The sequence below is a fragment of the Podarcis gaigeae genome, assembly GCF_964106915.1.
Source record: "Podarcis gaigeae genome assembly, chromosome: 8".
Taxonomy (NCBI): domain Eukaryota; kingdom Metazoa; phylum Chordata; class Lepidosauria; order Squamata; family Lacertidae; genus Podarcis; species Podarcis gaigeae.
Window position 1 is genome coordinate 12,716,555 of NC_139684.1, and position 26,625 is coordinate 12,743,179.

At 47.2% G+C, this 26,625-nt stretch overlaps 2 protein-coding genes across 4 annotated transcripts; both read left to right on the forward strand.

Moving 5' to 3' along the window:
• Window positions 1-960: 960 nt before the first annotated feature.
• MIIP (migration and invasion inhibitory protein) lies at window positions 961-21,262 on the forward strand. Of its 3 annotated transcripts, none has more exons than XM_083750260.1 (10): window positions 961-1,160; window positions 3,037-3,207; window positions 5,769-6,245; window positions 8,766-8,868; window positions 10,119-10,230; window positions 11,420-11,484; window positions 12,631-12,760; window positions 15,107-15,203; window positions 16,907-17,014; window positions 20,877-21,262. In XM_083750260.1, the coding sequence occupies exons 2-10, from the start codon at window positions 3,052-3,054 to the stop codon at window positions 21,015-21,017; spliced, it is 1,389 nt and encodes a 462-aa protein (XP_083606386.1). In that variant the 5' UTR covers window positions 961-1,160; window positions 3,037-3,051; the 3' UTR covers window positions 21,018-21,262. The 3 variants fall into 3 exon arrangements, with proteins under 3 accessions (XP_083606386.1, XP_083606388.1, XP_083606387.1); XM_083750262.1 differs by having other exon boundaries at window positions 963-1,160; window positions 20,715-21,262; XM_083750261.1 differs by lacking the exon at window positions 961-1,160 and adding an exon at window positions 1,171-1,193.
• A 1,396-nt stretch (window positions 21,263-22,658) lies between these two features.
• Window positions 22,659-26,296, forward strand: THSD8 (thrombospondin type 1 domain containing 8). The gene is made up of 2 exons (XM_083750385.1): window positions 22,659-22,913; window positions 25,721-26,296. Exons 1-2 carry the CDS (start codon window positions 22,841-22,843, stop codon window positions 26,065-26,067), a joined length of 420 nt encoding a protein of 139 aa, XP_083606511.1. The 5' UTR covers window positions 22,659-22,840; the 3' UTR covers window positions 26,068-26,296.
• The last annotated feature ends 329 nt before the right edge of the window (window positions 26,297-26,625 follow it).

Here is a 26,625-nt window from a genome sequence, read left to right on the forward strand (position 1 = left end):
ATGTTAAGATAACTTAATTGGAAAAACTTGCAAATATCAGATAGGCTTAGGATTTAAATATGTGATGTTAGAGAATAATATGTTTAAAGTCAAAATGAAAACAAAGAAAGATATTAAGTGATTAAGTTAATTTTATGAGAAAATTGGTTTTGGAAAACAGTTACAACTGATATACACTGAAATTCAGCCAGGGGGATTTGAGGAAGTCACTTAGCAATGTTACTAAGATTGGATCCAATACAGTTAAGATGTATGTTTGTTTGTTTAAAATTTTTGGAAAATCAATAACATTTTTGGAAAATCAATAACATTTTTGGAAAATCAATAACATTTTTGGGAAAAAAGAAAACATGAAAGTAAAGAAGCATGTAGACAGGAATGGTGTGCTTCCAAATATCCAAACTTTGAGAAGATGCTTGTTGAAGATTTGACTCGCTGCATAAGAAATGAAATCGTGCCACACCAATAGAAAAAGAGTACCTTGAGGACTAGTAACTTGCCTTTTAAAAAATAAAATAAAAGGAGGGCACTAGCTTGGTGGTGCTGTAAGACTCCCCAGCCCCCCCTGCTCAGTGCAAGGAACCCACCAGCCCTCTAGGAACACCCTGCGCTCTGGGAATGTTACTTTTTTAAGTTTGCAAAACAACATCAGCTGGCATTAAAAAATAAAAATATTCCATCACCCACTGCTATGTATGCAGTAATATAGGTGGTCAATACGTCCAAATAAATATCCAAATAGGGTTGATAATTATAAGATATCCATTCAGCTGTGGATAGAGATATTGGGGAGATATTGGATGTGTGGCAACATTTATATATTAAGACAATTTTGGATTGAAGAGTTGATCTAACAAACATCTCGATAAGAGGGTGAACTTATTGAACGCCTCGATAAAAAGCCTCTTAAGGGGCAGAGCTCAAATGGCCATTTCTTTTATACATGGCATGATTTAATTTCTTACACAAATATTGAGGCGCAATGTAGTACCGGCATTGGAGACGGGAAGAAATGAATGGAAGCGGCCCCTTTAAGAGTGAAAGTAACAGGCGGTTGGTGCAATGCATGCTGGGTTGGGAAGGCGGAGCCGGCCAATCAGGAGGCGTTCGGAAGCTTGGCTTTTGCTACATAGTAGGAAACCGACGGGAAAGTTGAATGGGTGAGTGAAGCGGCGCGTCCCTTTGATCTGCGGGTGGGCGGTTGGAAATAGAGGGGGGGGGAGTCGATGGCGCTTTAAGACGCGGGTGGGGAGTTTATGGGGCGAGGTGGGGGGTGTTATCCAGTTTATATTTTTTTAAAAAATAAATTACATTTTCTGTGTTACACTTTAAAATACTCGTTTAAACATCCTTAAAATATCAATGACTTCCGTTTTTCTCTTTCCATGGTTCATTTTGCATATCATAAATAACTGCATATTTTACAAAAACTAAACCATTCAGTATTCCATTATTCCATCTATCTAAATACATTGCTGAATTTATCTTAATGCTGCCAGCATTTTCAAGTGTACACAGTTTCCCCTCCCCCCATATATTCAATAAACGTTTTCCAATCTTCTCTAAACGTATGTTCTTCTTGTTCTCTTATTCTATATGTTAAGTCTGCACAGCGCAGTCTGCGGAGGTTACCCAGTTTAGTAGGGTTGGGAAGAAATAAGGGAAAATATACAGGGCTAGGTGTGTTTCCCCCCCCTGTGGGGGCTTGGAAGAAGTAAATAAAACTGTATTGAGAAGTAATGGTTAGTAATTGAAATTAATAAGATTTTGGAACGCAGAAATAAAGTAAATAATCAAACTATCAATTCTATATGGGGGAGCATGTGGGGAGCCACCTAAATTATATAATTTGGCATCTGAATGATTGGTATTAGTAACCGTATTCTAATTTGGCATTGTTATAATGAGGCTATTATTGGATTATTGTAATTGAAAACTAATAAAAAAATATCAAAAAAGAAGTAATTAGCCTTATAAAAGCCACAAAAAATACAACTGAGAATTTTTGTCATGCACACAATATTTTTGTGTTCAGTTTTCTACATGGGCGCTATTTCTTGTTTCTTACTCTTTTTGTGCCTTGTCTTACTCTGTGGAGTAACTGCAGAGAATAAATAAATGCAGTGAAATAAATAAATAGTCCAGTTGAAGTTTCTTTTTTTAGAATTATTATGTAGGATCTTTTAATCCCTTAATAGTTTGAAAACCATTTGATTCCCCACCGCCTTACAATAAAGCAATGTGTACATTTTATGAAACAAACAAATTAATAACAAGTGGTGCTTTAAATCCATGGTTGTGAGTGTGACCTGGGTTCGGGTGCACTTCGTAACTAACAATCTCCTTTCTTTGCTCTCAATCCTCCATATTTTCATAGAATCAGAGGACCGTAGCATTGGCAGAAACCCAGAGTGCCATCTAGTCCAGGGGTCAGCAAACTTTTTCAGCAGAGGGCCGGTTCACTGTCCCTCAGACCTTGCAGGGGGCCGGACTATTTTTTTTTGGGGGGGGGGTGAACAAATTCCTATGCCCCACAAATAACCCAGAGACGCATTTTAAATACAGTGGTGCCTCGCAAGACAAAATTAATCCGTTCCGTGAGGCTCTTCGTATAGCGGTTTTTTCATCTTGCGAAGCAAGCCCATTGACAGCTTAGCGGATTAGCGCTATTAGCGGTTTAGCGGCTTTTAGCGATCAGCTGATAAGGGGCTTAGCGGCTTAGGAAAAGGGGGGGAAACCCGCAGGAACTCGCAAGACATTTCGTCTTGCGAAGCAAGCCCACAGGGAAATTCGTTTTGCGAAGCGCCTCCAAAATGGAAAACCCTTTCGTCTAGCGGGTTTTCTGTCTTGCGAGGCGTTTGTCTTGCGGGGCACCACTGTAAAAGGACACATTCTACTCATGTAAAAACGCGCTGATTCCCGGACCGTCCGCGGGCTGGATTTGGAAGGCGATTGGGCTGGATCCGACCCCTGAGCCTTAGTTTGCCTACCTATTATCTAGTCCCAACCCTCTGCAATGTTGTTCTCTTTTTAAAGCAAGGTCGTGAGGAGATGGACCTAGAGAGGCTGCGAAACTTGAACCAGGACCTCCTGCGGAGGCTGAGGACGAACCAAGAGGAGTTCAGGGAGCGGGTTCGAGTCAAGCTGTTGCCACCATCGCAAAGAGCAACTCCTCAAGGCGGGCGGGTCTCGGACAGCAAGGGCGAGGTGCGTAGGGAGACTGCTGGATTGTGTTTCGTGTTTGCATGTAGGTGCTCCTCAATCCCTCCAAACATTGCTGGATCACAGCTCCCCAAGGGTAGGGCTGAGAGCTGGCTGCTGGGATCTGGAGAGTTTGGAGGCCCATAACAGAGGAACTTGTGGACATCCCATGAATGTCCTCGGGTGAAGAGTATTATATAAATTCAATGAATGAATGAATAGATCAGAGCGTTGGAAGATTCAGGACAGATAATCCCATAGGAGGCAGTGATTGCCACCAATGTGGATGTCTTTAAAAGAGGATTAGACAAATTTGTGGAAGGGAAAGTTATTGATCGCTACCACCAGCCATGATAGTTGGTGCAGGCCTTTAAAGCCCTAAACGGCCTCGGCCCAGTATACCTGAAGGAGCATCTCCACCCCCATCGTCCAGTTTCAAGGGCCTTGTGGTGGTTCCCTCCCTGTGAAAAGTGAGATTACAGTGAACCAGGCAGAGGGCCTTCTTGGTGGTGGTGCCCGCCCTGTGGAACACCCTCCCATCAGATGTCAAGGAAATAAACAACTACCTGACTTTTAGAAAACATCTGAAGGCAGCCCTGTTTAGGGAAGTTTTAAATGTTTTATTCTGTTTTTAATATTCTGTTGGGAGCCACCTAGAGTGGCTGGGGAGGCCCGGCCAAATGGGTGGGGTATAATAATAAATTATTGTTGTTATTATTATTATTATTATTATTATTATTATTATTATTCCTAAACTCTTATGCAGGAATCAGATTTCTGTCCCATCCCTAAAGGTAAAGGGACCCCTGACCATTAGGTCCAGTCGTGGCCGACTCTGGGGTTGCGGCACTCATCTCGCTTTACTGGTCGAGGGAGCCGGCGTCCGGTCATGTGGGCAGCAGGACTAAGCCGCTTCTGGCAAATCAGAGCAGTGCACGGAAACGCCGTTTACCTTCCCGCTGGAGCGGTACCTATTTATCTACTTGCACTTTGATGTGCTTTTAAACTGCTAGGTTGGCAAGAGCTGGGACCGAGCAACGGCAACTCACCCCGTGGCGGGGATTCGAACCGCCGACCTTCTGATCGGCAAGTCCTAGGCTCTGTGGTTTAACCCACAGCTCCACCCACGTCCCATGCCCCATCCCTAGAGACCACTAATAGTGATTCCCCCGGTCGATCTTACTCATTCAACTGGGTCCATACGTGGCATAAAGCAGTCCTTAAGGTATCCTGTGCCAAAGTTGTTCAGGGCCAGTTATGTGACAGGAGTGTCCTAAGGAAAGAGATGCGGAGGTGAAAATTGGCTGCCGTTCAGGGTGCAAAACGGCTGCTTAAATTTAGCCTATACCAGTTTGCTCCCGTGAGCTGGAAACTGTGAGAGGGGAGAAACCTTTGCCCTTGATTCTTGCGTGTGGGATATCTGTGAGAGCAGGTTGCTGCAGCAGATGGGCCCCTGGCCTGATCCAGAAGTGCTCTTATAAAATGTTGTGTGTGTGCGCGCCGCATGGCATTGGTATCAACTATGCCTGTAATCCGTCCTCTCCCCCATGCTTTTCAACATCTACATGCAGCCGCTGGGAGAGATCATCAGGGGGTTTGGGCTGGGTGTCCATCAGTATGTGGATGATAACCAGCTCTACCTCTCTTTCAAATCGGAACCAATGAAGGCGGTGAAGTTCCTGTGTGAGTGCCTGGAGGCGGTTGGAGGATGGATGGCTGCTAACAGATTGAGATTGAATCCTGTCAAGACAGAATTACTGTTTTTAGGGGACAGGAGGCAGGTGGGTGTGGGGGACTCCCTGGTCCTGAATGGGGTAACTGTGCCCCTGAAGGACCAGGTGCGCAGCCTGGGTGTCATTCTGGACTCACAGCTGTCCATGGAGGTGCAGGCCAATTCTGTATCCAAGGCAGCTGTCCACCAGCTCCATCTGGTACGCAGGCTGAGACCCTACCTGCCCGCGGACTCTCTCGCCAGAGTGGTGCATGCTCTGGTTATCTCTCGCTCGGACTATTGCAATGCGCTCTATGTGGGGCTACCTATGAAGGTGACCCGGAAACTACAACTAATCCAGAATCTGGCAGCTAGACTGGTGACTGGGAGCGGCTGCTGAGACCTGAAAGGCCTACACTGCCTCCCAGTACGTACGTTTCCAAGCACAATTCAGAGTGTTGGTGCTGACCTTTAAAGCCCTAAATGGCCTCGGTCCAGTATACCTGAAGGAGCATCTCCACCCCCATCGTTCTGCCCGGACCCTGAGGTCCAGCGCCAAGGGCCTTCTGGCAGTTCCCTCACTGCAAGAAGCCAACTTACAGGGAACCAGGCAGAGGGCCTTCTCCGTAGTGGCGGCCGCCCTGTTAAATGCCCTCCCACCAGATGTCAAAGAGAAGAACAACTACCAAACTTTTAGAAGACATCTGAAGGCAGCCCTGTTTAGGGAAACTTTTAATGTTTGATAGATTACTGTATTTTAATTTTTTGTTGGAAGCTGCCCAGAGTGGCTGGGGAAACCTAGCCAGATGGGCGGGGTATAAATAATAAATTGTTGTTGTTGTTGTTATATTCCCAGAGAGAGAACAGGGATCGTTTTCCCAAAGACGCAGCCGATTCTGCGGTGATTGTGTCCGTGGAAGTGAGTCCCCAGCTGGCACGGCGCAACTTCGCCTCCCCCTCAAAACCGGCCGTGCCCCAGGACGAGCGAGAGGACCGCCACCCAGGGGGCTTGTGTCCCATCACCGGCCAGACTGAGGTGATCCACATTCCATCGGCCGCAGCTTCCGCCGGATCGACTCACAAAACCGCGAGTGGCGGACGCCCAAAAGGACCGAGGAAACCCAGAGTAACCGCGGGGCACGCGGAGGCAAAAAGGCGTCCTCCATGTTTACACGGCTTGACGGAGACGGACAGGCCGCAGGCCAGAGAGGAGGCGGGCCCAGGGCAAGCCAAAGGGGGGAGAGGCAGAGCAACAGTTTCCGTGCGGATGTCGCCAGCCCCGAAACCAATCCTGCTCACGCCTCAAGCCAAGGAATCTAAAGAGAAATCGAAGGTGGGTGTGTCGCAAGTCTTTACTTAAAGAGTTGGCAGCCGGCGGTTATGGCATCGCTGCAATGCTGGGGTTTGAACCCCTGATGATTAGCAAGGATGGTTATTGCTGGAAGGAAGGTACTTTTTTTCCTTTTCCCCAATTTTTTTTTATTAGTTTTAAATTACAAAATATCCAAAACAGACCTCATTAAAGGGTAAAGGGACCCCTGACCGTTAGGTCCAGTCGTGACCGACTCTGGGGTTGCGGCGCTCATTTCGCTTTATTGGCCGAGGGAGCCGGAGTACAGCTTCCGGGTCATGTGGCCAGCATGACCAAGCTGCTTCTGGCGAACCAGAGTAGCGCACGGAAATGCCGTTTCCTTCCCGCCAGAGTGGTACCTATTTATCTACTTGCACTTTGATGTGTTTTCGAACTGCTAGGTTGGCAGGAACAGGAACCGAGCAACAGGAAGTCACCCCACCACGCGGATTCAAACCGCCGACCTTCTGATCAGCAAATCCTAGGCTCTGTGGCTTAACCCACTGCGCCACCCACGTCCCATACAAAATATACAAAACAGACCTCATTATACCAGATCAAATAACAATTAACCAAATAGCCAATTATATAATTTGGGTGACCTCCCGCTTGCTGGATTACAGGTTCAGTAATCCCCCCCCCCCCCGCTTCCAAAGTCTTATTTGTTCCAGCTGTATTCCAGTCTTAATCATAGTCCCTTGTTCCACAGCTGCAATTTCTGTGACTTCTATTTGAATTAACATATTTAGTAATTTATTAATCCACAAGTGAAGACCTATATCCCTTCATCCTGCGTGGAATAATTATCCATCCATATTTTTTCTCCGCAAAAAGTTCTGTGTTGGTCCAGTCATTCTCTCTCCTCTCAGTTATGATTATTAAAGGTAAAGGTAAAGGGACCCCTGACCATTAGGTCCAGTCATGGCCGACTCTGGGGTTGCGGCGTTCATCTCGCTTTATTGGCCAAGAGAGCCGGGGTACAGCTTCTAGGACTAAGCCGCTTCTGGTGAACCAGAGCAGTGCACGGAAACGCTGTTTACCTTCCCGCTGGAGTGGTACCTATTTATCTACTTGCACTTTGACGTGCTTTTGAACTGCTAGGTTGGCAGGAGCAGGGACTGAGCAATGGGAGCTCACCCCATGGCGGGGATTCGAACCACCAACCTTCTGATCGGCAAGTCCAAGGCTCTGTGGTTTAACTCACAGCGCCACCCATGTCCCAGTTATGATTATTATATACAGGTAAATGCTTCAGCCTGGGGAAAAAGTTAACTGAAAACCCACCAGAGCTCTAGCAGGTTTCCGATTTCTATTTCTTTGTCTGTACAGCTAAAGATGGCCAAAGACCAAAGTCTTGGCACATCTCCAAAATCCAATATCTCTTACATTCCAAGATAACAACCTTTTCCCCTTCTCATCAAATAGTTGGCTCAGGTACTTTTATCCATGTCTGGTGGGAGTGCGAGAAGGTGAAAGACATTGGAGGATAAGGACACAGATTATTGCTTAGTGGAAGAGCAGCTACTTTGCATGCAGAATGTCCCAGGGTCCATCTCCACGTTGGGCTGTGAGGGACATCCTGTCTGCGGCCCTGGAGAGCCTCTGCCAGCCAGAGTAGGCCAGGATTCTTCAACATTGTGTTCCTCGATGTCGTTGGACTACAAGTCCCATCATCCACAGTCATCTTTGCCAACAGGGGATGATGGGAGTTGTAGTCCTACCATATGTGGAGACCAAATATTGAACAGTAGCGTATACAAATGGAAGAGAAATGGTCTAACTCAGTGCAAGGTACCTTCCCAGGTGTCTCAATTGCACTGCAACTGTTTTGCATGCTACATATCCCGGATTCAATCCCTAATGGCTGGGAATTGTCTCCTGCCTTTAACCCTTGAAAGCCACTGCTGCTCAGTGCAGACTTTACCAGGCTTGATAGGCCAGTAGCCGGAACTTAAGGTAACATTTTGTGTTACTGGGAAACTTGCTTTGTTTGCCGTAAATATTTTATTAACTGCATGGTAGCCTCGGCCCAGTATACCTGAAGGAGAGTCTCCACGCCCCAGCGTTCGGCCTGGACGCTGAGGTCCAGCGCTGAGGGCCTTCTGGTGGTTCCTTCACTGTGAGATGTGAGGATACAGTGACCAGGCAGAGGGCCTTCTCGGTAGTGGCACCCACCCTGTGGAACGCCCTCCCATCAGATGTCAAGGAGATAAACAACTACCTGACATTCAGAAGACATCTTAAGGCAGCCCTGTTCAGGGAAGTTTTTAATGTGTGACATCTTAGTGTATTTTTGGTCTTTGTGGAAGCTGCCCAGAGTGGCTGGGGAAACCCAGCCAGATGGGTGGGGTACAAATAATATATTGTTGTTGTTGTTGTTGTTGTTATTTGCCCAAACTTGAGCAGATGAAAGGTTTGTGCATGTGGCAGTCACGATGACAAAACTCATTGAGTCAGCACAGTAAAAGAACCGTCTTCCTGCATTTTTAAACCCTGTTGCAGAAGGAATCTGGGCACGTGACATTCATGTCTGACCCTGAGGAATACGCCATCCCAGCAGATGACTGGTCGGTCCGCCCTTTCCTGGGCTACGATTGGATCGCAGGTACGGCGGCTCGATCTATTTTGGAGCCAAGCAAAATAAATAAAATGAAAGATTGCACAGCTAGTCTGATTCATCCTAGCTGGGTTTTTGATAAAATAAAAATAGCCCTGGGGTGGTTTCCAGAAATCGAGACTGCGGCTTGTGAGAGCTCAATGGAGCCCGCCTGGTCAGACGCAGTCTACCTGCAATTTTCAGGATATTATTTTGTTTATACCCACGTACAGTGGTACCTCGGGTTACATACGCTTCAGGTTACAGACTCCGCTAACCCAGAAATAGTACCTCGGGTTAAGAAATTTGCTTCAGGATGAGAACAGAAATTGTGCGGTTGCAGCGGTGCAGCAATGGGAGGCCCCATTAGCTAAAGTGGTGCTTCAGGTTAAGAACAGTTTCAGGTTAAGAACGGACCTCCAGAACGAATTAAGTCCATAACCCGAGGTAAAGGTAAAGGGACCCCTGACCATTAGGTCCAGTCGTGGCCGACTCTGGGGTTGCGGCGCTCATCTTGCTTTACTGGCCAAGGGAGCCGGCGTACAGCTTCCGGGACATGTGGCCAGCATGACTAAGCCGCTTCTAGCGAACCAGAGCAGCGCACGGAAACGCCGTTTACCTTCCCGCCGGAGCAGTACCTCTTTATCTACTTGCACTTTGACATGCTTTCGAACTGCTAGGTAGACCGAGCAACAGAAGCTCACCCCGTTGTGGGGATTTGAACCACCAGCCTTCAGATTGGCAAGTCCTAGGCTCTGTGGTTTAACCCACAGAGGTACCACTGTATTATTGTATGAAATTGCTGTGGGTGGGTGCCTTGAAAATCATTTCTGTGGAAGGCAGGAGAAAGGGATAGAGAGAGAGAGAGAGATTTATCTTTTTATATCTATGAGGGCTGGGAAAGGGTGTTTTTTTTCCAGTCCAGGAGCTACATTCCCTTCCAGGCAACTTTCTGGAGTCTGCATGCCTGTGGTGGGCAGAGCCAGAAGGAAAAGTGGCCAGAGCAACACATGTAAATTTTACCTTTGTATGGTAGGCCAGTTTCTAAACACGCACACACTCCTCTCTGTCCGGGCAAACGAGAGTTCACGGACATATTCCAGCCATGTGAAAATATATGGGGTGTATATGGAGTAGGACCAGAGAGGGGTGTGGCCTGCAGAGAGGTCCGAGGACCAAATGAGAGAAGCCTAAAAGGGCGACATTTGTGCCTTGAATCTGACCTGGTGGGTTTTGGCTTTTCCTCTTCCCTCCTCCAGGGCTGCTCGACATGGACTCCTCCCTCTCTGAGAAACCCGATCAGTACTTCTCGGAGCTGCAGGAATTCCGGAAGGTGAACCGGGAGGCTTGCATCTACGACCGGGAGCTGCGGTAAGGGGGGCGTGGATGATGATGATATCATTATTATTGTTGTTTAGTTGTGTCCAACTCTTCGTGACCCCATGGACCAGAGCACGCCAGGCACTCCTGTCTTCCACTGCCTTCCGCAGTTTGGTCCAACTTATGCTGGTAGCTTCGAGAACACTGTCCAACCATCTCGTCCTCTGTCGTCCCCTTCTCCTTGTGCCCTCCATCTTTTCCAATATCAGGGTCTTTTCCAGGGAGTCTTCTCTTCTCATGAGGTGGCCAAAGTATTGGAGCCCCAGCTTCAGGATCTGTCCTTCCAGTGAGCACTCAGGGCTGACTTCCTCCAGAATGGAGAGGTTTGATCTTCTTGCAGTCCATGGGACTCTCAAGAGTCTCCTCCAGCACCATAATTCAAAAGCCTCAATTCTTTGGCGATCAGCCTTCTTTATGGTCCAGCTCTCACTTCCATACATCACTACTGGGAAAACCATGGCTTTAACTATACGGACCTTTGTCGGCAAGGTGATGTCTCTGCTTATTAAGATGCTGTCTAGGTTTGTCATTGCTTTTCTCCCAAGAAGCAGGCATCTTTTAATTTTGTGGCTGCTATCACCATCTGCAGTGATCATGGAGCCCAAGAAAGTAAAATTACTCACTGCCTCCATTTCTTCCCCTTCTATTTGCCAGGAGGTGATGTGACCAGTGGCCATGATCTTCGTTTTTTTGATGTTGAGCTTGAAACCATATTTTTGCTCTCCTCTTTCACCCTCATTAAAAGAGGAGAGCGCAAAATATGGTTTGAAGCTCAACATCAAAGAAACAAAGATCATGGCCACTGGTCCCATCACCTCCTGGCAAATAGAAGGTTATGAGCTACTTCTGTTGAAATCTACAATTCAATACAATGAATAGTATATATTATTTTTTCAAACATATAGCCAGTTACGTCTTGTGTGTTTAGGGAAGCTTTTTATTGTATTTTAGTGTTTTGTTGGAAGCCACCCAGAGAGGCTGGGGAAACCCAGCCAGATTGGCAGGGTATAAATATATTATTATTATTATTATTATTATTATTATTATTATTATTATTTATTGAATATGCTTCATGTAACCAGAGGTTTGTTGTTGTTGTTTTGCACATGCAACATGACAGCTCAGCCACTGGCTTTCAGGGAACAACTGAAAACGACTCTTAATGTTCCTCTCTCCGCAGATCAGACGGTCTGGGTTCCTCTGCTCACAATCGAGAATCGGACATGGACCCGGGTTCCCATCAGTGTACGGTCAGATTCTGTCTTCCCATCTCAGCAGCCTAGCCAATCCTACAACCATCATAGAATTGTAGAGCAGGAAAATGACCTCAAAGGTCATCCATACCAACCCCCCACCATGTAGGAACCACAGCTCACCTCTGCTTAAAAACCTCCAAAGAAGGAGAGTCTACTACCTTCCGAGATATTCCGTTCCACTGTCAAACAGCTCTTACTGTCAGAAAGTTATTCCCAATGTTTAGCCAGAATCTCTTTTATTGCCGTTTTAATCCATTGGTTCGGATCCAGCCCTCTGAAGTAACAGAAAACAAGCTTGCTGGTGACGGCCCTTTAGATATTTAAGGTGGCTATTTTATCTCCTCTCAGCCTCCTCTTTTCCACACTAAACATACCCTAGATCCTTCAACCATTCCTCATCTGGCTTGGTTCCTCAGCATCTCCTTGGCCTGTGTGGTTTCATCATGCCACATGGCTTCTGGCTTTAAACCTCAGCAATCCTAAGGACTAGGAACTTGGAACGCTTACTGGGGTGGGGAAACCGCAGAATCCGCACTGTCCCTGTTGAGGAACTTGAATAATAATAATAATTTATTATTTATACCCTGCCCATCTGGCTGAGTTTCCCCAGCCACTCTGGGCGGCTTCCAAACAAGTGTTAAAAACAATACAGCATTAAATATTAAAAACTTCCCTAAACAGAGCTGCCTTCAGCTGTCTTTTAAAAAGAAGATAGCTGCATATTTCCTTCACATCTGAAGGGAGGGCGTTCCACAGGGCGGGCGTCACTACCAAGAAGGCCCTCTGTCTGGTTCCCTGTAATGTCACTTCTCGCAATGAGGGAACCGCCAGAAGGCCCTCGGCGCTGGACCTCAGTGTCCGGGCTGAAAGATGGGAGTGGAGACACTCCTTCAGGTATACTGGACCAACGCCGTTTAGGGCTTTAAAGGTCAGCACCAACACTTTGAAGTGTGCTCGGAAACGTACTGGGAGCCAATGCAGATCTCTCAGGACCAGTGTTATATGGTCTCGGCGGCCGCTCCCAGTTACCAGTCTAGCTGCCGCATTCTGGATTAATTGCAGTTTCCGGGTCACCTTCAAAGGTAGCCCCACGTAGTCCGCATATCCCTTCTTCTACCCGGCTCCGTCTCTGCAGGTGTCTTCTGTTACCGGTTGAATAAACGCCTTTTTGCGGAGCCCCTGGATTTGGAGTCTGCCTGCCCCATCTGCAAAAACCCCAGAGCCCACCGGCCTCCAGAGACTCTGGTGGAACCTGCTTTCGTCAGGTGAGTCTGTAAGCGATGGTGAAGATCTACCTGGGAAGTTTGCTTAGGCTGTCCAGCTAGCTCAGTAATGTCTATACTGACCAACAGCGGTGCCTTTCCGGGGTTTCAAACAGAGATATTTCCCAGCCCAGCCTGAACATGGCAGGGATTGAATCCTGGGGACATCGCTGATAGCGGCTTTACAAATACAGTGGTACATCAAGTTACATTACCTTCGGGTAACCTAATTCCGAGTTACAAACTCAGCAAACCCAGAAGTGTATACTTCACAGTTTTGCCATGTGCGCATGTGCAGAAGCGCTATGACCGTGCACAGAAGCCCTCTATCTCGCCCTGTGTGTGCTCAGAAGCGGTGCCCCCGGATACGGACTATTCAGGGTAAGTACGGACCCTCAGGACGAATTGAGTTCATATCCTGAGTGTCCACTCTAATGTCAGAAATATGACCAGCCTTTTAATACAGTGGTACCTCTGGTTAAGAACTTAATTCGTTCTGGAGGTCCATTCTTAACCTGAAACTGTGCTTAACCTGAGGTACCACTTTAGCTAATGGGGCCTCCCACTGCCGCCACCCAATTTCTGTTCTCATCCTGAAGCAAAGTTCTTAACCCGAGGTACTATTTCTGGGTTAGCGGAGTCTGTAACCTGAAGCGTATGTAATCTGAAGCATCTGTACCCCGAGGTACCACTGTACAGACGAATTGAGTTCGTATCCGGAGGGTCCACTGTAATGTCCAAAATATGACCAGCCTTTTAATACGTACCTTATTCAAATCATTTCATAGTCACTTGAGAACCTGAAATAGGGGTGGGGAGTGGAAGAAACAGCTCTTCCTCGGCCTCTGCCCATTTCCCCCCACCTGGTCGCCTGGGGCGATTTCTCCAGTCGCGACAGGCGATCACATTATTGTGGGTTCCCATCTGCAGTTCTGAACTGCTCAGTGCTCCTGTTCATTCCATAGAGCGGTAGGTCCCCAGATGTTGTTGGACTACAACTCCCATCATCCCTGAGCTCTGGCCTTGCTAGCTAGGGGTGATGGGAGTTGTAGTTCAACAACATCTGGGGACCCACAGGTTGAGAAAGGCTGCTCTAGAGTCTCACTTCATTGTAGGTTTTTCCCCCAAAAGGGAAACCTCACCTTTGCTGAGGGTGAACTAATCTCTTTTTATATATATATACAATTTTTATTTTCCATTTTAACAATCCAATCAGATCACATTAAATATTCCAAATTATACAAATACATATCATATAGTCCAAATATTTTGCCAAATTATAAATTTTCATTGGGGCTTCCCATGCTTTAAGTTCAGTGGGGTCCAATCATCTTATGTTTCTACTGCCTTGAGTTTCCAATAGTTCCTTCTTTAAATCTTCCTGTTGTTATCCTTCCTTCTTTCATGGCCTCTGAGTTGTTTCCACAGGCGAGTTGAAGTGAGCAATAATCTGCTTCTGTGTGAAATTTGTATGACTCTCCTTGCAGCTGGTAAATCTATTATTTGCAGTATATCCTCACACGCTGATGTTTATGCCGAATCAATCCAAAAGTCCTTCTCCGGTGGCAGAGGCCATCTTCTCTCAGTTCCAGTGAAATAAAATCTAGGCATTCGCTCATTAATTACCTCAAACAGGTTGCATCAAACATTAGTCTTTCCAGGGGAGGTTTGCCAAATCGGACTTGAAGTACAGATATAATAACAAATTAAGAGCTCGCCTCCCCCATGACTATTTATCTCTGCAACTCGGTCTATCCTATAATGGCGGATCCCAATTAAATAGTGAGTCACATCACCCTTCCGGAGAGTCTTTCATCTTCTGAAGGCGAACTAATCTCAGAGGCCTTTCTGCTCAGGGCTGGTGTGCGTTCTCACAGAGCTTCCTGGCTCTTCTGGTCCTGTGTGGTGTAGTGGTTAAGAGCAGTGGACTCGTAATCTGGGGAACCGGGTTCGATTCCCCGCTCCTCCACATGCAGCTGCTGGGTGACCTTGGGCCAGTCACACTTCTCTGAAGTCTCTCAGCCTCACTCACCCCACAGAGTGTTTGTTGTGGGGGAGGAAGGGAAAGAAGAATGTTAGCCACTTTGAGACTCCTTAAAGGGAGTGAAAGGCGGGATATCAAATCCAAACTCTTCTTCTTCTTCTTCTGTTTGGGATGCTTTCTATGTTTGATCTCCACTGCCAGAGGCAGCCATGCTTCTGAATTCCAGCTGCTGGAAACTGCAGGAAGGGAGAAGGTTCTTCTGCCCAGGTTCGGCTTGCAAGTTTTCCATTGAGGCATGCGGTCCCATTGGGCCCCCTTTGGCCTAATCCAGCAGCACTCTTCCTACATCTTTATTTTTCCCGCAGGGTCAGCATCCCGAGATCCACTTTGCTCCCTGCCTACAAGCACAAGATCCACCGCAGGAAAAGCTACGAGCCTGAAGACAACCTGGCGTTGCCCTCGGTGAGTTTCTGGTTTGGGGAAGCCCGGTTCTTGCCATGTGACCGAGCACTGGGAGCGGGGGGACACAACTTTCCCATCTCTGGCGTCTCCTCCCTTCTCCCTTTCCCTGGCAGAGCAAAGAACATACCGTAGTTTTCGCTCCAAAACACGCACTTTTTTGCTCCTAGAAAGTAAGGGAAAATGCCTGTGCGTGTTAAGGAGCGAATGCACGGATCGGAGCCATGGCTGCCGTCAGTCAAGCAGAGCGGAGCCGCTTACACACTCTACGAGGCTCTCTCGCTTTGCTTTAAAGCGACCTGGAGCCGGGGAGGAGGGAGGGAAGGAGAGCCATGGCAGCAAAGCGGGCAGCAGCCGCTTACACGGAAGAGGGACAGACGCTAGCAAAGGTCCGTGCGCTCTCTAAACAGAGCAATGAGGCTGCAGAGGGACGGCAGGAAAGATAAAATTTAAGCAACCAGCAGCAAAATAAAACCAACCTCGAGCTCTGAGCCACGCAGTGAAAACCAGGAAGTTAAAGAAAAAAGGCTGGGGATGAGGGAGAGGGGAAAACTTCGCAAATCCCCGCGTCTCAGCTGATCCGCTGGGAGGGAGCAGCTTGTTTTCAGGCAGGATAGATTCGAGCATTGTCTGGGTCCTAGTGCCCCTAGCACTTTTTTTGTGCTCCATTCTATTGCTGCTGGTGGCTGCTTATCACTCAGGCTGCAAGGAGGAGCGCTTTTACACAGCTAATGGTGAATCCCCTGCAATCCAAGTCCTCCTCACTTGCTCAAATCTATTCTGCCTCAAAACAAGGAGCGGAAGGAAAAGGCTGCAAACTGTTAAATGGAAGAAAACCCAGGCACAGGGCAAGTACCTTAAGTATACCTTTAAAGCAACAGTGCTCTTTCCCTCCCTCCTCCCCGCTCAGCTCACCGAAAAGCTCCTTCTCCACGCGTGCTCCTTGTCCCTTGAGTGCTTTTCCTTCCCTCCCCACTTAAAACGTGATTACAAAAGCACGGATCCACATGGATCCTCAGGATTTTTGCATTGGGCTACCCCAAACTCTGTGGCCACAGCATGAACCATAAAAATCATGCACCCACTGTTTTGTTCAGAATATTTTTTTCTTGTTTTCCTCCTCTAAAAACTACGTGCGTGTTATGGTCAGATGCGTGTTATAGAGCGAAAAATACGGTAGTTAAGAGTGGTGCATGCCCTAGTTATCTCCCACTTGGACTACTGCAATGCGCTCTACAAGACTGAATGTATTGCCCTCGGCTGTACTTGAGGGACGATTCGAACAGATTCTACATGAAAAACACTTGGCCGGTTGGGAGAACCTTACAGCAGAATTCAGAATTCAGAATCCAGAATCCATACCTTACAGCAGAATTCAGTCTGTATTACCACAAACACGGACTGCAGGATCCTGCTGCCGCTGTGCCGATTTCTGTTCTCATCCTGAAGTAAAATTCTTAACCTGAGGTACTATTTCTGGGTTAGCGGAGTCTGTAACCTGAAGCGTATGTAACCTGAAGCTTCTGTAACCCAAGGTACCACTGTAATTGACTTTTTATTTCTATTCTTTGTATATCATGTTGTTGTTTTATTGCTAAGGCCGATGGCTGACGCAAACAAAGATTCATTCATTCAAATAGCCTAAGCCTTTGGGGCTGCAGTTAATAGCTGACATGAGACATTTTCCCCTTCTGTGACCCCCACAGCACTGTTTGGCCGGTTGGGAGAACTCAGTTCAAGCTTTCAGCCCCACTCTCAGCAGCCTCGACCTTCACTCATCCCTGGGGGATGTGCCACCTGGCCGTTCGAATCGGGTAAGGACTCTAAATGGCTTTGTGCTAAAATATTTAGGGTTTCATACCTTACAGCAGAATTCAGTCTGTGTTACCACAAACACGGACTGCAGGATTCTCGAGTTCAGTTTCTTGGTTCTGAGTTCCAGCTTTTTCCCGTCCTGATTCTTGATATTTTTCTTGAAGGGTTTTTAAATTTAATTTTGTAATGCGCATAAAACAGACAGAACGCTTAGAAAATTAAAAGGTGAAGAACAAAACTGTAAAAAGAGGCGCATAAAATGAGCAGAGTTAAAATTACAGGGTTCCAGTAAGAGGCTATCACTGCCGTCAGTTTATCTAGTTCCAGAATTGCCAGGCTTGTGTATGGAGGTCCCTGTCCTTGTCAAAATCTCAAATTATGCATAATTTTCTCCATTATAGCTGTATTCCATAGTGAGGGTATCATGTATCCTGCATAAGTTTTGGGGCTGTTTTTCATTGAGTTGCAATGACTGTGATTCTTGATTATTCATTTTATTTCATAAGATTTACATACCACTTGGTTGTTAAAAGCAAAACGAAACCTCACAGCAGTTTACATGGAGAATAGAAAAATAATAATATTATTGGTGAAAGCAGCTCTTTAAAACCAATCCAAGAAATAAAATCGGAAATAAGAAACTGGCTAAAACTTACATTGACGTTCTACGTGCCAGCTTGTATAAATGAAAACGTTGGTTCAGAAAAATATTGTAGAGAAAGGAGAATTCCTGGATAGAAAGACCCAAGTTTGGGGCGAGTACTCTTTGCTGAGAGATCCATAGCAGAGATTTAAAGTTACAAACTAAAGCTGTTAGACCTTTAAAATGTCCTCGTAAAAAGTTTCTTTCCAAAGTTTCCCCGTTCCCCAGCATAGAAAAAGACAACATGTTAGTGAGTTTAAAAAATGGTTTACAATGGTACCTCGGGTTAAGTACTTAATTCATTCCAGAGGTCCGTTCTTAACCTGAAACTGTTCTTAACCTGAAGCACCACTTTAGCTAATGGGGCCTCCTGCTGCTACTGCACCGCTGGAGCACAATTTCTGTTCTTATCCTGAAGCAAAGTTCTTAACCCGAGGTACTATTTCTGGGTTGGTGGAGTGTGTAACCTGAAGCGTATGTAACCCGAGGTACCGCTGTACTTCTAAACTATCTGAAGGTCAGATTCATAGGCAGTAAAACTTGGCTTAGTAACAAAGTGGCAAAGGTTTCTAGATTATTGGCAAGGGTGGCAGCTCACAGACTGAGCTTCTCAGGTAGACTGGGGAGGAACAATAGGCTTTATTGCCTAGTTCCTCACAAGGTGAGGTAAAGTGGACATAGCTAAGCCTGTCAGGACAGCTTACTCTATGTCTATATAATGTACCAGAGCAATAAGCTACAGAGACAATGGGAGCCCAATGGGATTACTTAGGTAAAGGTAAAGGGACCCCTGACCATTTGGTCCAGTCGTGGCCGACTCTGGGGTTGTGGCACTCATCTCGCTTTATTAGCTGAGGGAGCTGGCATACAGCTTCCGGGTCATGTGGCCAGCATGACTAAGCCGCTTCTGGCGAACCAGAGCAGCGCACGGAAACGCCGTTTACCTTCCCACCGGAGGAGTACCTATTTATCTACTTGCACTTTGACGTGCTTTCGAACTGCTGGGTTGGCAGGAGCAGGGACTGAGCAACGGGAGCTCACCCCGTCGCGGGGATTTGAACCGCGGAGCTTCTGATCGGCAAGTCCTAGGCTCTGTGGTTTAACCCACAGCGCCACCCGCGTCCCTATGGTATTACTTAGGACCTTGTAATTCTGATATGTTTTCCTGCTCTGTCTGGTCCTAGATGACCCTTTTATTACTGGTGTTGGTTATTTTTATCTATTATATTCCATTAAAAAGAAAATACCGTATTGGCCCGATTATAAGCCGCACTTTTCTCCCCAAATTCCGACCGTGAAACGTTAAAGTGTGGCTTAAACTCACGACCTTACAAAAATTGGCTTTTACGATATCTGAAACAGACATACAGTAAAACGGAATGGGTGTGAATGCCTGCGGAATTTTAAGGGAGTGGCTTATATTCTGGTATCGTCTCCCCCCCCCCCCCCATGAATTTTAAAGGTGCGGCTTATATTCAGATGAGGCTCATATTCGGGCCAATACGGTAATTAAAGTTGGGGGTTTTTTTAAGTACTCTTAAAACTACAGTATTATCCTGTAGGAGGGGACTCTTGTATTTAAGCTGGATGCAAGTTCAAAAAGCTGCGTGGTTATTTTGCTTCAAAACAGCTGAGGTTTTTTTCTTCATATGCAAACGTAGGAAGATTTGGTTTGCTGGAAAGGGTTGTGACTTGGTGGTAAAGCCCCTGTTTTGCATGCTAAAGGTTCGCAGGTTCAATTCCAGGGTACTCCAGGTGGTGGTGGGGAACAACCCTAGAGAGCCATTGCCAAGTCAGCACAAATGTTATTTGTTTATTAATCGCTTCCTAAGAAGTGGCTTAGTCCTGCTGGCCACATGACCCGAAAGCTGTACGCCGGCTCCCTCGGCCAATAAAGCGAGATGAGCGCCGCAACCCCAGAGTCGGCCACAACTGGATCTAATGGTCAGGGGTCCCTTTACCTTTACCTAAGTAATACCATTGGGCTCCCATTGTCTCTGTAGCTTATTGCTCTGGTGCATTATATAGACATAGAGTAAGCTGTCCTGACAGGCTTAGCTATGTCCACTTCCCCTCACCTTGTGAGGAACTAGGCAATAAAGCCTATTGTTCCTCCCCAGTCTACCTTTACCTTTTTTTTTAGGATGGTAATGAGAGCCAGTGTGGGACATACCCTCCAAAACTCCTCCGATGAAAATAGGGATGTCCTATTCCATCATCAGAGACGCGGGTGGTGCTGTGGGTTAAATCACAGAGCCTAGGACTTGCTGATCAGAAGGTTGGTGGTTCAAATTCCTGCGACGGTGTGAACTCCCGTTGCTTGGTCCCTGCTCCTGCCAACCCAGCAGTTCGAAAGCACATCAAAGTGCAAGTAGATAAATAGGTACTGCTCTTGCGGGAAGGTAAACGGCGTTTCTGTGCGCTGCTCTGCTTCGCCAGAAGTGGCTTAGTCATGCTGGCCACATGACCTGGAAGCTGTACGTTGGCTCCCTTGGCCAGTAAAGCGAGATGAGCACCAGAACCCCAGAGTTGGCCACGACTGGACCTAATGGTCAGGGGTCCCCTTTACCTTTATAAAGCATCCCAACGCAATTTTACAACACATTGAAAACACACACACTCCAATCACAACCCATTGCAAAGATGAAAACAATTTCAAATCCAGTACCAATGCCAATTGGCATTTTAAAAAATCTCTGCTCGGGAGGCTTGTCAAAAAAGAAAACTGCTGAGCTAGCTGGATCGAAAAACTCAATAAAATTTGGCTCCCTGCGTTCCTGCAGTTGGTTGGAATAGAATCTGCGACCTTGTTTAAGATTTCTTGTCTTGCTAATAAATCAAAACTGGGTCTCTGTGCAAGATCAGAGAAGGGCCTTAGCTCAGAGCGCCTGCGTGGCGTGTAGAAGATCCCGGATTCAGGTCCAGATAGGGTCAGGAGAGATTTCCTGTCTGAAACCCTGGAGAGCGTATCTGCCAGTCAGTGCAGGCAGTCCTGTGGTAGATGGGCCCCAATGTCTGACTCGGTATAAGGCGACTTTCTATATATTTCTGTTTAGATCGTTCGGAATCTTGAGGACTAGAGTCTTGACTTTAGGAGCCTCGAAGACCGCAACTCGGCAGCAGACCCACCAAAGATTCTTAAGATAGTGCAGGCCTATACGGGTTTGCTGCACCCCTTCTTTTTTTAACCCTTACACACACAAAATTCTGGGTTCTAGATCTCTGCCTCCAGAGTGTCAGGAGGAAGCAGGACCGATGAACTGCTGGACCTCTCCCGCGTGGCGGAATTTGAAGTCTGCAACCTCTCCTGGCGGCGGAAGCGTCGTAAGCCGCCATGCCGCAAAGCCACATCTAATTAAAAGAGCTCGCCGATTCGAACTTCCCAGTTTTGGTCCTCGATGGGGAATGAGGAGGAGCTGCATGTGTTTATGGATCAGGGCCTCCTCCTTTGTGAGGTTGCCTGCTAGCCTGTTTCATCAGCACGGCGCCCAGACGCGTTGCGACGTTTGAGAAATTGCAGGACGGGTTTGCCTTCCTTTTTGTCTCTGGTCCGCATGCTCTTGCACAACTCCTGAAATGATAAAAGCACAGTTTGAAATCAAAAGATTAAAAAGCGTGGTGTTGTTGTTTTTTTAAAAAAACCAAGGATGGTAGAAGTTAAGGACATTTAGAGAAACACTAATTTGGTGAAGGAAAAGATGTGTCTCTGTGTGTGTGTGTCTTAATTGTCTTTTTTTAAAAAAGTAAATAAATATAGTTTTGACTTTTTATTATTATTATCATCAACATTATCATCACCATCATCCTGCCTTTCCACCAAGGTGACTTGCAGAACTTAAAAGGACATAGATAAAATGCAAAAAGCTAAAAACACATAAGAGGCAATTGTTAAAAAGTAACCCTAATGGAATTAATTAAAACAATATTTTTTTTAAAATCTACTAAAAGACAGATAATAGACACAGCATGTGCCTCCGGAAGACTGTTGTCGAACAGTTGCAGGCTGCTTTTGTTAATTCCTTTTGTATGTTTATAGACTGCTTAAAACTGTCCCTAAGCAGTTTGTAAAAAGGTTAACAAGTACGTCAATGCAAACAAACCATGAAACTCAAAAATTGCAATACCTGATGAGCCAAAAACTTAACAGCATACTTTTAACTCCACTCTTAAGATCCTTATAGGGGGGGGGGGACTGGAAGTTGGGGGGGGGGAGACTGCCTTGAACATATGTTAAATGCAGAAATGCTGGTTTATAAAATGTGAGTTATTTTCAACTAATTTTTACTCAGAGTACGCCTTTTGAAATAAATGGACCTAACTTAGTCGAGTCCATTTATTTCATTAGAGTAAAACTTAGTTGAGCACCACCCAGTATAAACAAGGCAAGAGTGAAGCCATGCCAATAATTTTCCCATAGAGCAGCAGTGGAAAGAATGATGCCCATTTTACAGGTGGTGAACTGAGACTGAGGACCAGCAAACCTGCCCAGGGACTCTGGGCACCCTACTGCCGGGGTGGACAACCTGCTGGCCTAAGGCTCCCATCATCCCTTGCTGGCTGGAGCTGATGGGAATCCAAACTACACCAAATTAGCTAGCCCTGCCATGAAAGTTTGTTTTGGAATGGGGTGGGGTCTGTGCTGAAGATGGAGGCTGTCTCTGGAATAAGCTATGCCTTTCTGTAAACTGCTTTTTACAGTCGAGCAGTGTATACATTTTAAGAAATAAATAAATACAGTGGTATCTCGGGTTACAGACACTTCAGGTTACAGATGCTTCAGGTTACAGACTCCACTAACCCATAAATAGTACCTCTGGTTAAGAACTTTGCTTCAGGATGAGAACAGAAATCGTTCGGCGGCAGCAGGAGGCCCCATTAGCTAAAGTGGTACCGCAGGTTAAGAACATTTTCAGGTTAAGAACGTATCTTCAGAACTAATTAAGTTCTTAACCCAAGGTATGGGCAACTGAAATTTGAACCTAGCCAAAATGTGGGTGCTATTCCGGTCCCTGAGCACAGGAACACACTCCAAAGGATGCTACGGGCATTCTTTGTGTGCTGATTGGCTCCTTCCCTGTTGCCATGGCGGCAGATACGCAACCTCCCATCTACATGCTCTGCAGATGGACCAATTTGGAGTGAGAATCCGAGCTACAGAGCTGGGTCCATCCAGAGGCTGGCGATGCTGCTTTTGCTGAGTTCTGAGCTGTGGCTTCTGGGATACGTCAGTAGCGCAAGTTTACGGCTGGGAAGCGGTAAAGATCTCTCAGGCTGCAGTCTCAACTTTTGGGTCTTCTCAAGAACATTGGGATCAGGCCAAAGGCTGTTTCAGTCCTTCCACTGTGAGAACAGGATGCAGGAATAGATGGACCACTGACATAAGAGAATTAAGAAGAGTCTGCCAATGGCCCATCTAGTCTAGTATCCCGCTCTCTCAGTCACCATCCAGGTGCCTGATGGGAAACCCATAGGCAAGATTTGAGCCCCAGAACCCCATCCCTTATTATAGTTTCCGGCTACTCGGGGAGTCAGAAACACGTCAAGGAAGAGCATAGCCATCGTGGCTCATAGCCATCAACAACAACAACAACAACAACAACAATAAAATTATTATTTATACCCTGCCCATCTGGCTGGGTTTCTCCAGCCATTCTGGGCAGCTTCTAACGGAATATTAAAATACAATAACCTATTAAACATTAAAAGCTTCCCTAAACAGGGCTGCCTTCAGAGGTCTTCTAAAAATCTGGTAGTTGTTTTTCTCTTTGACATCCAGAGGGCGGGCGCCACTACTGAGAAGGCCCTCTGCCTGGTTCCCTGTAACTTGGCTTCTCACAGCGAGGGAACCGCCAGAAGGCCCTCGGCGCTGGACCTCAGCGTCCTGGCAGAATGATGCGGGTGGAGACGCTCCTTCAGGTATACTGGACCGAGGCCGTTTAGAGCTTTAAAGGTCAGCACCAACACCTTGAATTGTGCTCGGAAATGTACTGGGAGCCAGTGTACATCTTTCAAGACCGGTGTTATATGGTCTCGGCGGCCGCTCCTAGTTACCAGTCTAGCTGCCGCATTCTGGATTAGTTGTAGTTTCCAGGTCACCTTCAAAGGTAGCCCCATGTAGAGTGCATTGCCGTAGTCCAAGCGAGAGATAACTAGAGCATGCACCACTCTGGTGAGACAGTCTACAGGCAGGTAGGGTCTCAACCTGCGTACCAGTTGGAGCTGGTAAACAACTGCCCTGGACACAGAATTGACCTGCGCCTCCATGGACTGCTGTGAGTCCAGAATGACTCCCAGGCTGCGCACCTGCTCCTTCAGGGGCACAGTTACCCCATTCAGGACCAGGAAGTCCTCCACACCCGCCCACCTCCTGTCCCCAAAAACAGTACTTCTGTCTTGTCAGGATTCAACCTCAATCTGTTAGCCGCCATCCATCCTCCAACCGCCTCCAGGCACTCACTCATGACCTTCACTGGTTCTGATTTAAAAGAGAGGTAGAGCTGGGTGTCATCTGCATACTGATGAACACCCAGACCAACCCCCCCCCTTGACAATAGCCTTGTCCTCCATGAATCTGTCCAGTTGTCAGGGACTGGCTGGATGAAGAAGTGGTGGGAGCCCCCTGCCCAAGAGCCCCCCAAGGAGGGCACAGAAGATGGCAACATTTGATCCCAGTTTCTGGTGGTGGGACACAGAAGAGCAGTCTGGGGAAGGAACGAGCTGGGAGGCGCTAGAAGCAGGAGGGCGTTGAGTGATCATGGTGGGTGGGGAGTCAAGAGAAGGAGGGCCTTCCGGGACAGGGTTCAAGGCTGAGAGTCACAGTGTGAGCGCAGACTCAGAGGGGAGTCAGAGGTTCCCTTGCTACCCAGCAGCAGGGCAGTCTCGGTCCTGCTGGCTCGCCTAACCCTCTGACACCCCCGATCGAGGAGAGTCCTTCACATGGCTGAACAACTGGCCAGACAGCTCCAGACACAGTCTTTGTTGTCTGCTTGGGAAGGGATCCAGAGAGAGAGGGAAGGGCAGAGCTTGTGGTCAGTTTCAGTACAGTGGTGCCCCGCAAGACGAACGTCTCGCAAGACGGAAAACCCGCTAGACGAAAGGCTTTTCTGTTTTTTTTTGAGGCGCTTCACAAAACGAATTTCCCTATGGGCTTGCTTTGCAAGACGAAAATGTCTTGCGAGTTCCTGCGGGGTTTTTTCCCTCCCCCCCCCTTTTCCTAAGCCCTAAGCCGCTTATCAGCTGATCCGCTGATAAGCCGCTAATCAGCTGATCCGCTAAAAGCCGCTAAACCGCTAATCCGCTAATGTTCTTATCTGTAAATATTCAATAAACCACTTCCATTCTTGATTTCTTATTTTGGGGGTTAGTTTCGTCCATTTCTGCATAATCCATAAGTTCTTGTATCCATTCTTCCTTTGCTGGGACTTCTGCTTCTTTCCACTTTGGGGCAAGTAGCATTCTTGCTGCTATAGAAGCATGCATGAATAAATTTCTATACAATTTAGGTAGTTCAGTCCCTATAGGTAAAGGTAAAGGGACCCCTGACCATTAGGTCCAGTCGTGACCGACTCTGGGGTTGCGGCACTCATCTTGCTTTATTGGCCGAGGGAGCAGCTTCCGGGTCATGTGGCCAGCATGACTAAGCCGCTTCTGGCGAACCAGAGCAGTGCATGGAAACGCCATTTACCTTCCCGCCGGAGCGGTACCTATTTATCTACTTGCACTTTGATGTGCTTTCGAACTGCTAAGTTGGCAGGAGCAGGTACCGAGCAACGGGAGCTCACCCCGTCGCGGGGATTTGAACCGCCGACCTTCTGATCAGCAAGCCCTAGGCTCTGTGGTTTACCCCACAGCGCCACCCGCAATTCCCCCCAAAAAGGGTTCTGGGTGTTTTTTTTAAATAAAAGTTATTTTGAACATCCTTTTCCATTCATTGTATACAACGTTTTATGTGTTTAATATGCCTAGAGATGGTTTTTTTCTGGCTGAATGAATGAATGAAAGCCATGTAGGTTGTCTTTGTATCTTCTTATGTTCTCAGTTGTCCTCATCTTGCCGTCCACAGAGGCAGCCAACTTCCACTGGAACCCCTGGCAGCCATGGGTCTGTATGTGTGACTTACACAAGCAGGCCCGGATCCGGCACTTTGTTGTGTGGGCCATGAACATCACGCTGGACCTCAAGGCCTCTGAGTTTTGGCAAGAGAAGCCTTGCAACTTGGACGACTGCGTCACGTGCTCGGTGGTCGAATGTCCGGGCAGCGGCGAGCGGTCCGGCTTCGTCCCGCAGTTCCGGGGCCTCTCATCCCCCAAGCCCCACGAGGTTGAGATTCCTCTCCCCGTCCATTTGGAATTCCCTTCCTACGACAGCCTCCCCGTCATCGACGACACCGGAGAAAACGGGCAGTCATAAGACTCGGAGATGTTGACTTTAAGCAAAGGCGTCTCGTCACCTAGGACTCCCATTGAGTTGTCGGGCTTGCTTGCGGAGGGCAGCAGAGGCCTGGACCGCGGCAAGGAGCCGCCTGAAAGCCAACTCGCCTAGGGCGATCCTGGACAGAGATCCAGGCGAGCCCACAGCTACAGCCCCCCATGGGCTCTGTTGGAGTCTTTGGTTGTCAATAAAGTCAGATTGAAACAAAGTAGTGTGGTTTTCTAAAAAATTAATTACAGTGGACGCTTGGGTTGCGAACGTGATCTGTGCGGAATGCACGTTCGCAACCCGCGTCTGCGCACGTGCGGGTTGTGATTCGGCGCTTCTGCGTATGCACAAAGCGCAATTTAGCACTTCTGCACATGCGCGACTGCTGAAACCCAGAAATAACCCGTTCCGGTACTTCCGGGTTTCGCCAGTCTGTAACGCAAAAAACGCAACCTGAAGAGTCTGAAACCCGAGGTATAACTGTACCGTACTTTTCCATCTATAAGATGCCCCCGTGTATAAGATGCCCCCTATTTTGGGGGACTCAAA

Coding starts and splice junctions, on each gene's coding strand:
- MIIP (XM_083750260.1), top strand. CDS start 3,052: ATGGACCTAGAGAGGCTGCGAAACTTGAACCAGGACCTCCTGCGGAGG. Junction 6,246..8,765: donor AATCTAAAGAGAAATCGAAG/GTGGGTGTGTCG, acceptor ACCCTGTTGCAG/AAGGAATCTGGGCACGTGAC. Junction 12,761..15,106: donor GTGGAACCTGCTTTCGTCAG/GTGAGTCTGTAA, acceptor TTTTTCCCGCAG/GGTCAGCATCCCGAGATCCA.
- THSD8 (XM_083750385.1), top strand. CDS start 22,841: ATGCTGCTTTTGCTGAGTTCTGAGCTGTGGCTTCTGGGATACGTCAGT. Junction 22,914..25,720: donor AAGTTTACGGCTGGGAAGCG/GTAAAGATCTCT, acceptor TGCCGTCCACAG/AGGCAGCCAACTTCCACTGG.